The sequence below is a fragment of the Zootermopsis nevadensis genome, unplaced genomic scaffold (genome assembly GCF_977971745.1).
Source record: "Zootermopsis nevadensis isolate Lab colony 2312 unplaced genomic scaffold, Znev_1.0 Znev_ptg000029l, whole genome shotgun sequence".
NCBI lineage: Eukaryota > Metazoa > Arthropoda > Insecta > Blattodea > Termopsidae > Zootermopsis > Zootermopsis nevadensis.
In genome coordinates, this window is record NW_028259161.1 from 12135749 (window position 1) to 12146943 (window position 11195).

Here is an 11195-nt window from a genome sequence, read left to right on the forward strand (position 1 = left end):
TAATTATGTTGAATATCAACAAACCAGCATGAATATGATTTTGATAACCGGTGGGGAGGATGAAGTCCTTCCGTGGCCTTGAAACATACAATTTTGTGACATGCTAGTAGTTATAAGAATAATTTCTACCAGGCTTTGGTTATAACAGATAATTTATATTGACTGTAATTTAATATATTTATATATTTCAATGGAAATAGAAGCTATTATATCGCGTTGATGAACACTTACTTGGCCTTTGATCGCAACGCATGTACGTAATAATCAAATGTGAAGTGGTAGCAGATGGAAATTCAAATTATAATTTGAATTTTATATGGAGTAACATTTGAATCAAGGTATTATAGTATCAAGCAACATGGAGTAAAAATTAAAATACTTCAAGAGACCTTGATTACGCCCCGGTATCCAATTACAAAAAAATCAGTTGATTCAGTCCACAGTTATAAAACTGAAGCGAAATTATAGGTGACCTAAAAGCAGTCACTGCAGAGTCTTGTCAATATGAACAGACAGCTATTGAAATAGAAACCGGTTGACTTTGTTTATAAACATGTTTTATTGCTGTAGACACAGAACTCGACAACTTTTTTATTATCGAGGGCCGCAGTGGCTATTTATATCTTTGTCGAGGGTCGCAGACAAAAATTGGTAATGACGTAGACAGTAAACTGAACTCTATTTATCCAACTTTAAAAAATGTAGCTAATATCCACTTGCAAACGGATAACAGCTTTTGTTGTACATATAACTGTGTTCAATGTAAAGACGTTGTTTATTGGCAACACTTCTGATTTTGAAGTCAATTTTCGTTTTATGCTATTTCAGTTATTAAAACCGCATTAATTTCCTTATTGTTTCATTTCACATGGGTTGAACAATGCAACAAGGTACCTATGCGCAATTGGGCATTTTAACGTTATCGGACTACATCTACAACATTTTTATTATTTCAATTAAAATATTGACTGATATTGTTTGCTCTTACGCTTAGACACTGAAAAAAATATTTATATTAACATTTGTCAGGAACAGCAAATATTTACTCTTATCCTACTGGTTAATTCCAAAATAATTTGACGAGCTGCATAAAAAGGTTGAGAGGGACCGCAGGTTGCATACCACTGCTGCGATACACGTTGTCCCAAAAAGATTTATACACACCAGCAACTTTGGTGACCCTTTATCAGTTGCTCGCATTTATTGAATGTGTGTATACATCTTTTTGGGACATTCTGTGGTATGCTATCGTGAGCATTTCGATGTCATTGCCATCCACCTTTTCGTCGAGAATGCTTCTTAAGCCCATTTCAGACGCAGTTGGATTACGTTTTATGTCCGTAACAAAAAACCCGATCAGGTTAAAATGAGATCTAGACAGCTTTTTTTTTTTCAGAGGTACTCGTTTATATTTTATATATTTATCTTTTATTTAACGACGCTATCAGGAGCTGTAACTATACAGGGTCGAATGATGGGATAATTAATATATCACAAAGTGAAAAGGATATGGAAGGAAGTGGTCTCGTTCTGATTTAAGGTACTAATTCGAGATACTGAGGAAAATCACGAAAAATCTGTCAGCTTAACCGACCTCCAAGTTCAGATTTGAACTCGGGACTTTTCCAATATGAACCAAGATTGCTACTAACCACTCTATCGCAATGTACTGTACATACGATTCGACTTCCGCCGAAGTACCAGACAGAATTTTTCGTGGTTTTTATTCATCTCACCTGGCAAAACTAAAATAATTTCCAAAATGTTCCCTGCATCGCCATATACGTCATCCTCACATGTCATTTAGTGCTAACAAAATCTCTTTACCTAATACGTGTTCATTAAATAAAATACGAAACATACCAATATTTATCACTGGTTCTTATAGAAGAATTCTGCTTTAGAACCTACATTAGCTTTTAAAGCCCATTGGTACCACCTGCTTTGATAATCATAAACTCTGCATTTGAGAACTTCGTATGACTCTCGGAGCAAACAGCTATTATTTCCCTAAAGAGCATTGACCCATTGAAATTATAGAAATGGCTACCTTCTAAATTGCAGTGCCGTGTTGTCTGGTAGAAGTTTCCCGACGTTTCAGATGTACTTGCTACCTCCACCACTGCCCTGATAACGGTGGTAGCAAGTACCTCTGAAACGTCGGGAAACTTCTAGAGCCATCTTCATGCTCGACTCCGTGAGCACCTCAAAACCTACTTGAAAGTTTTGTGTTTCTTTTGAGGTGCTGAATAAATTATTATATATAATTTGGATGAGCTTCGGGCTGAAAAGGGTTAAGGCAGCATTCAACCGCTTGTTTTATTTTACTTTAATTATCTCCACATGTTTATAGAAGGACAGCCGGACCGTGACCACAGAAATAATCTTTCAGAGAGTTAAACCTTCCTTTGTTGTTATCGAAGACACTAAACCAAAACAACACAACATGAAAGTCTGTCTTCTTACTACAGGTGAAGGCGAATCTGTGAACCAATTTCCGGGAGCGGTGGTGAATCAGACATACGGCATCGAGAATGGTAAGTGGTTTCAGAGCAGCTGACGCAGCCAGCACTCCTGTTTAATAGACTGGAAATCGAGAAATTCCATTAAATTTTACATCAGTATTCTAAGGGCAGATCTGGATGATAAAGTATCTTGTTGCAATTTTCACTGTATATGATGTCTCCTTCTGTATGCCTGTCCCGACCTGATAAAGTCTTAGGAATCGATAGATTTTAATAAAGCTTTTAATACCCGTCACTAAATTGCATCCTTCAAAGCTACAGAAAAATCGTACTCAGTAGCAACACGAAGAGCTGAGCCCAGGCGAGCGAAGAGAGCTCAGAATTCGCAGCGTAGCAAAATTAGCAATGTTGTACTGGTGACTGTAAGCCGTGAGGTAAGTGGGGGCGAAATCTTTCCGTGGCCTTGAAACGATTTGGTTACAGCTGCTATAATGTAGTTTTTGTCATGCCACTGGAAACTACTCGACTATTTCACATCTGTACTTAATAATTTCCTACCGTTATAATATCAACATGACCACCGCGATAATCTATATTTAGCCTAAAGTTTTATGGAAGTAATTAGCGTTAAGCAGTAAAGTTAAACATATAAAATTTCGAATCGAGATGGATAAAAAAATCCTATAAATTCTGTACTAAACATTTTATTTCGCACAATTACAAACACGGAAAAATATTTAAAATTTCAGCTATTAAACCCGCAAATACATTGTGGACAAAATGAAGAGTCAAATGATTGTTAAATCAGGTGGTAGATATAGTTACCAATGGGCGTTAAAGGGTTGAGTATTGAGTCGGTCCTTTTTCCACCATTACCGCCGGCGCTTCTACTGTCCAACATCGATACTACAGCTTGGAGTGTTTATAATTAGCATCCATCTTCGTTCGTTGCCGTTGCATAGTGCCAAAAGAATCTGAACCAATAATCTCTTTTTTCAAAGGCTGATCAACTGATAATTATAAAATTATTAATGTTAATTATGTACTTACATGTTACTTCTGTATTGCTGATGGCAGACGATGACAGTTCGCAACTATGGCAGGAGCTTTCGCCGACAGATCTGCTGTCCTTCGCGAGACAAGCTGCAATAGGCATGGTGAGTAAATGCTATTACAGATATGTATATCGTGGTGATCTGACGAAACAGATCGATTACTCTCGATATTTAAGCATGATTATAAGCGCTCTCACCCACTGAATCGATTCATTCGACAATATAGGGGTTCGAGGTTAACTATGAAACTAATGCTGATGATACTCTAGGTTCTTCGTATTGAAAGAACTGGGCAGAAAATTTGATACCAATTAATCTAGTCCCTTATTTTTAATCTACAATTTCAGGAACGTTGCAATCTACATAAAAGTTAAGAGTGAATTCACTCGAAACCATCTACTTACATCTAACGAAAAAAATCAGACTTTGCCTGCAAAAGACGTAGGTATTAGAGTGCGGGGGTGAAATGAAGGTCAAGTGTCAAATTATGGCGAAAACTTCAGAATTAATACATTATGCATACATGTCTTAACTTGTTCCTCACAAAATAATATAACACAACACACACGAAACACAAGCGGGTGTGAAGAATATCACTTAAACAATCACAGATATACGAGCCGTCACTAAATTATGTGCTTCAAGGTCACATAAAATCATACACCGTACTGATTCAACAGAGCGGCCCGGTAAGGAGAGAGGAGGGGGTGTGCAATCCTTCCGTGACCTTGAAGCATGCAATTTGGTGATGGCTAAGTTTTATATTTTTTTGTGATGTTTAGTCAAATTTCGTTTTCCATTAATTGCAGTGCACGAACATGCTGTTTGTCTCGTGTACCACCAAGCACTTTCTTCAAGCTAGTAATAAGAATCGCCTGACAATTCAGAACAATTTGGTCTTCAGGAATCCATACATTACATAACTTACATTACATCTGAAAGCTGAGATAACCAATGGAACATGCACCACGATAAGGAAGTTACAGTAATTTCCTCAGGGACTGTCGTTTTATAGGTCTATTAAACTTTATGACTTTGGCATTCTACACTCATTTTAACATATCCTCAACTTCATGTACTCCGTAATAAGGGCTTCCAGGCAAGCTATGAATATTTCGTTACGCATACAACTCAAAATCGCACACTCCATTATGTAATAGCTTTCTCTACTTATGCAGTGGGACTATTCTCCCAAGAGGACATATTCCAGAAACCCCTTATTTAATCAGAATGTTTAACAGGGATTATATCTATTGAAACATACTAGAACTATCAGAGTGCCCACAGTGTTACTGATGGGATATTCAACAAACTCTCACTTTTCTTATTAACTTTTATTATCCGAAAGCTTATCAGAGGCTTCAGCACTCCGATATGTATGGTTGAATGTCCTAGAAAAAGATCTCTAACCCCATCTTCGCCAAGACTTGAACCCAGGACAGTTTTCTGGTTTGACATTAGTTCTCGTAATCTCCTAGCCGAAACAAACAATTTTGTTCTTTGTGCCTTTCTATTGTGCTTAGCTACAGAAACCATCTCACCGGGAATCAAACCCAGAACAATTTTTCGGGGATTTGCCTTTGTTTATATAAGTTTCTTAGAAACAAAGAACTTTTGTCTTGACACTGTTCTTCTATCATGCTTAGTTTCCCACCTACAGGAACCTAACCTCACCAGGACTTGAAGTCAAGACATTTTCCAAAATTTTGACCTCCCTCTGTCCTCTTTCCACTTTGATGCATATCGGTTTGTCTTTTCTCGAGTTTTTGGCAAACATACATACAAATATACATATTCAGTAAACCCAAAGGCACAAACCAATTGCATTATTGATAAATATCCTTCATTATTGAAAAACATATTTTAATGATAAAGGCTCCCAGTTCAAATACTTTATGACACTGTGACACTCCACTGTATGCAGAATTAATATCTTTGACAGCTTTTCACTTATCCTGTATTGGCTTTTGAAGTATTCTGGATGAAAACAATGAGGTCTCATCCTTTTAAAAACCAATTGGCAAATGGGTGAATTACTGAAACATTTGTACATCCTACAAATACAAACTAATGGAATGGTAAGGCATTCCTATATGCCTAATTTGTGTTATTCACATTGATGCTATTTGTATGTAGTTCCAGTAGATCATTCATATATTGCCTAATGATATCACATAAACTACAGAGGCAACTTAATTGAATGAGATGAGATGATTATGTAAGGTGAACTGAAAAGGGTGTGGGAAGAATTAGTCATAGCCTATTTAAAAGTAAGGTCTATTATAACCTGTCATTCTTCTTGTAGGATGTGAGTTAACAACTGAAACACCAGTCAGGATAGTTGACATCACAATGCAATTATGTGGGCTGAAAGAACCTATTGGTAATTGTTGGCAAACAGTAACCTTCACGTTCCACATCAATAAATAAGTGGGTAATTAAGTAGGATGGCAGTGATGTTGGAATGTAGCTTCACAATGGGTTGTTCACAGAATAAATCAATAATCATATCATAAAAGTTATTTTATTTTTGTTCAGAATAATAACCAAACTAGTGCTTCAGACTCTGAGGTACCATATCATCCCAATGTTCCCTAGGAGTACCTGGCAAACAACCGTGTGGTGCATAGAGACCTGGCAGCTAGAAATGTTCTGGTATGTGCTGACAGAAAAGTCAAGATTTCTGATTTTGGGCTGAGCCGAGACATCTACGAAGAAAACGTGTACCACAAGAAAGGATCTGGAAGATTACCAGTCAGATGGATGGCTCCTGAGTCACTCTTCCGTCAAGTGTATAACACACAAAGTGATGTGTGAGTAATTTTTAGTTAAATATACATGACCAGCATACCAAATCACTGAGAAAAAATTTGTGCTGTGATTAGTGATTTATTATGGCCTAACTATCCTAGCATACTTGCTGGTATTAATGAGCTGCAAGGCACCTTCTCAGTAAACTAACTGCCAAATATGTTCTGTCTGCAGTTGGTCATTTGGAATACTTCTATGGGAAATTGTGACACTTGGAGCTAACCCATATCCAGGCATCCCCACAAATAAACTACCCGAGTATTTGAGGGAAGGTCACCGAATGGAGTGTCCAGAAAATTGCAGCAACGAACTGTAAGTAACAATACACACATTTTACTCTGTTAAAAATAATACTATATTAAATGTAATATTGCTAAAAACAAATATAATTTATCTACTTTATAAAATTAACAGTATAATTTTAATTAAAACCTATGCAATATTTTGATTTAATGTCTTGACTGTGCAAATGAAGTAAAAATTATGTTAAAACAGCAAACTACACTCACGTCTGTATGTTGACTACATACCCATCTCTTCAGCACTACACTTCTTTATACAGCACTAACTTTACCCAGTACACCTGCCCAAATTCCCTTACACCATGATACACTGTAAAATAATCAATAACTACAGTCTACACAACTTTATGCTACAAAAGACTTCCTTCAAAATTACTGTCAACACAGTTATAAAAGTATTTCATATTGATTATTAAATTGTAATTAATATATTCAAGCACAAACAAACCATTCCATATTTGATACTGTCAGTTTACATGTACTCAGTACGAAAATCAGTCTTCTAGAATCATATTAATCAAAGGTTTTAAATATTGTCCCTTCACTTGGTGTTCTACAGTAGCAAATTCACAAATTTTAAATGTTTACAGCAACAGAATTATACCCACTGAGGGTACTTTTATTTAAATAAAACCAAATGTTAGTATTTACTGTGTTATCATTTATATGGCTATGTCTCCATTTTTATAATTTTAAATTTCATGTATTAGGTTTTAATTTATTTATTTCTGCATTACATATGTTAGAAATGATTGTAATTTTTGGTTTTAATTGTGTATGTATCTTGTTCTTACAGGCTTTGTAATTTTTGTGTTGTCATTATAATAGAAAAATTTCAAATACATCTAATGTACATGATTCTCTCATTCGCCTAACCACTGTGGTTACTTAATTTAAATGAACGTAAACAGCTCTTTCTCAACCTAATTACATCTAGATGTACTGTATTGAATGAAAGGTCTATTTAAATTTCCCATAATAAAAGTTCACATCTGCTAAAATAGTTTATTTTCAAATACTGTTATAACATATCAGGACTAAAATGTTGGAATTCTCATCACATATTAATTACTTTATTTTTAGGTACAATATAATGTTTGCTTGCTGGAAAGCAGAACCCTGGCAACGACCTACATTTGTAGAACTGCATAAAATGCTTGACGACTTACTGGAGAACTCATGTCCTCAGAAGTATTTGAACCTCGACGTAATAGATTACATGAGTGAATTAACGTTCTACCAACAAGAAGAACAACAGTCCAGGTGAGATAGAGATAAAGTATTGCTTCCGAGTGTTCCAAACATATTCCCTTCAAGAAGCAGTGGCACTGCTTAAAGAGGGTTTGTGGAGGAGTTTGCTTCAGCCAGAAGATCTGAAGGGATGTTTGATTTCCTAGAACTAATCTTATATATTAATAAAGTGAAATACTGTGTTGCAAAATTACTGAAGTAACTGAATGCATGTTATTAGTAGTTAAGCAGTGTGTCCACAAAGTCCCTTCAGGGTTTTGAAAAATTGTGGCACGCAAATAAATTGAGCTAGCCATATGCGGTTTGCGGCAGATTACAGTGAAACTCTGGAAGTCTTTTACTGACCTCAGTAGACCTCGATGTGGGCTCCCTTGGTACAGCGAACGTTCATACGATATTTGAGCTCTTGCCATGTTCTGTGGAGCATGTCCTCTGGAATAGCCAAGATCGCATTCCTGATACAAGTCTTCAGGTCATCAAGTTCGTTAACTGGTGTTCGGAACACACTGCTCTTGACATAACCCCACAGGAAAAAAATCCAGTGGTGTTATGTCTGGTGAACGTGGAGGCGAAGGCATTGGACCGTCTCTGCCGATCCATCTTCCTTGAAATGTCATGTCTAGGTACGCGCATACCTGCAGACTCCAATGAGGTGGAGCACCATCTTCCAGAGTTTCACTGTAATCTGCCGAAAACCGCATGTGGCTAGCTCAATTTGTTTGCACGACACAATTTTTCAAAACCCCGAAGGGACTTTGTAGACACACAGTATATCTCATGACTTCTCCCTGCCTATTCATGGTCCCTTATTCAGACCATGTTTATAGAGTGATTCAGTTGATTTGCCATCATGTATGATTCATTAGTAATGAAACAGTTATTAAAATTAACACTGCTTGCTATATTTTTATCTGCAATTGGTTGTTTTAATTATAGGTTGATATAATTTTCATGCTGCCAGTCAAGGTAATGTATATTCAGCATATTACAATTTAGGCAGTAATTCATATCACAGAGATTTCCCCAATATCTCAATCAGTAAACAACTAAATCAATCTATACATCAATTCCATATAGATTCCATCCATTTCTGTGTTTGTTTGTTTTTTTCACAGCGACTAGGTATAATAAATTTTTCTCAGGCTACCAGCTGCGTCAGTGTTTTCATTTTGCCACTTTACATGGCTGGTAGCCCAAGAAGAATTTATTATATTTTTTCTTTCTTGTTTCCAAACTATGAGTATTAAAGTAAGTTATTCTGTTGTACTGTCTGAAAGCTGCATTATAATTTTCTAATAATTTCAGAATGAATATTAAAGTTAATAATATGAATGTGCTCATTTAAAAACAAAGTCTACACTGGTGTGACAAACCTGCAGGTTATCAGTAAAAAATAAATAAGTTTGCCAGTTGGCATGCAGTTGTCAAAAATGAGATGTTAACAGATTACAGCAGAATGTGGGTAAAACTGGTGTTGGTTTAGCTTTCTTTCAGATTATCAGTTAAATTCCTTTTATTATGATTTCTATCTATAAAACAAACAACTCATATCAGAATGATTCCTTACTAGAATAAAGGGTAGTTTTAACCACTAAAAGAAAACCCTAAATTTTCTTGCAAAATAAAGTTGCCTGTCATCTCTCTGCATCAACAATGAAATGGATGCAAAACCATTTAAAGGTCACTGATTCACTTGCTAAACTGTCAATGCACCAAGGACCTCTGAAAAGCTGCTAAACTTCTACTAGACTACATGGCACTACAAACCACAACAGCCATCTTTGTACTGACCAAGAGAACTTCAAATCCTACTTGTATATGTACTTAATTTCAGAAACAATGGCAGCAGATACCTTATCTCAAATATGAATCGCACAACTGGTCCAGACGACAACATCCCTGCTTCACCGTTTATTGAAGACAGAAAACATTACCTCAGTACGTCTATCAAAACCAAGTATATTAATACTTCATCTAATGTGGATGAAGAAAAAGACTGAGAAAAGACTAAAATTTATTGTGGAAGAATTTTATATGTGAAACATAATTTTCAGGTCTACTTGTAAGAATGAGGTGGTGCTTTGAAATCTACCATAAAAATTGTATTCAATGATATGGGAATTCTAAGGTAATATTGTCCACTGTCTGAAGTATACTTGATATACAAGATACTTCTGAGTTAACTCTACTCCTGTCTTCAGGTGACTGGTTGTCATTATAATGACAGACTTTATGACTTTTTAAAGTATTCTAAATGACAGCAATTGGGATCAAACCTGGTATCCTTCAAATAATAGATTAGTATGCTAATAACTAAACCACTAAGCATCTTGTTCTCATATGGTGCATAGTGACAAAAGTGTACTACAAGAATGGATTTAGTCACATTCCAATTGCAAGAATGGATTTGGTTGCATTTCAATTGCAGACAATGACCGACTACCAGTTCTTGTACCTCTACATTGTATTAATTGGTTGATTTGTAAAGAGTTTGAGAACCGTTCCCTTTGAAGGTTTTTTAATAATATATTCTATTAATATTCTGTTTTTCCATAGCTCAATGTTAAATTTTTGATGTTTCAAATGTCTGTACAAATCGTGACATAATGTGTTGTTATATTAACGTATTGGCCTATATTTTGTTTCAGTAACAAAGAGATTATAAACTTGAAAACAGCAAAATGTCTCCTGTCTTCTACAAAAGTATAGGTAAAAACATGATTTCTTTTGCTTTCACATAATTTAAGCTCATTCCTCTTTAGTTTTTTATGGAGCAAGATCACTAAACTTATTTCTTCACTTCTGTATACATCAAGAGAGTCAAAACTGGTGATTTTCCACTTGTTTTGGCCACTGGGTTAAAGTCAGTGTAATTTAACTAAACCCTTTTGTGTAAATTCAAAAATGAAAGCATTAAAATTAGTACCACAGATTCAAGAAAATAAAATATCAAACTGCCTTGTTTTTAAATGACTACAAATTTGGAGAAAAAGAATTTAAATATCCCTAGCTGTTATAAAGGAAACTATTACTTAGAAAACTTCTCGAATGTAAAAAAAATTATCATATCAGGAAATAAACTGGAAGATTAGTGAACCTTATGGCTGATTACAATTTTTGGTTCCTTCTGTTACAGTTTTATTCAACAGAGTGAACTGAAAATTCAAATCCTTCCAATAAAATAATATTCTTATTACATTTATATATCAATGTGTGTGGTACATTAAGTCAATATGGTGATTCTAAATGTCAATTTACCTGGAGAACACACATAAAAAATTCTATGGTGGATTTTTCATTAGTGTGGAAAC

At 35.4% G+C, this 11195-nt stretch overlaps 2 protein-coding genes across 7 annotated transcripts in view; one reads left to right on the forward strand and one right to left on the reverse strand.

Annotated features, from left to right (window-relative positions):
- LOC110831442 (general transcription factor 3C polypeptide 3) overlaps window positions 1-3631 on the reverse strand; it is a 67640-nt gene extending 64009 nt beyond the window's left edge. The window contains exons 1-2 of one of the 4 annotated variants that reach the window (XR_015537606.1): window positions 3516-3631; window positions 2306-2586 (exon numbers count right to left, since the gene is read on the reverse strand). The gene's annotated coding sequence lies outside the window, so the exon portion shown is untranslated. Of the gene's footprint in view, window positions 1-2305; window positions 2587-3515 lie in introns of those variants that run through there. The other 3 variants (XR_015537607.1, XM_022067441.2, XM_087357957.1) reach the window with 3 other exon arrangements.
- LOC110831437 (tyrosine-protein kinase receptor torso) overlaps window positions 1-10985 on the forward strand; it is a 67379-nt gene extending 56394 nt beyond the window's left edge. For all 3 annotated transcript variants that reach the window (XM_087357953.1, XM_087357954.1, XM_087357955.1), the window contains exons 16-21: window positions 2472-2537; window positions 3543-3622; window positions 6119-6333; window positions 6506-6643; window positions 7717-7896; window positions 9719-10985. In XM_087357953.1, coding sequence (XP_087214079.1) covers window positions 2472-2537; window positions 3543-3622; window positions 6119-6333; window positions 6506-6643; window positions 7717-7896; window positions 9719-9884 — 845 coding nt within the window. In that variant the 3' untranslated portion in view covers window positions 9885-10985. The remainder of the gene's footprint in view (window positions 1-2471; window positions 2538-3542; window positions 3623-6118; window positions 6334-6505; window positions 6644-7716; window positions 7897-9718) is intronic.
- The last annotated feature ends 210 nt before the right edge of the window (window positions 10986-11195 follow it).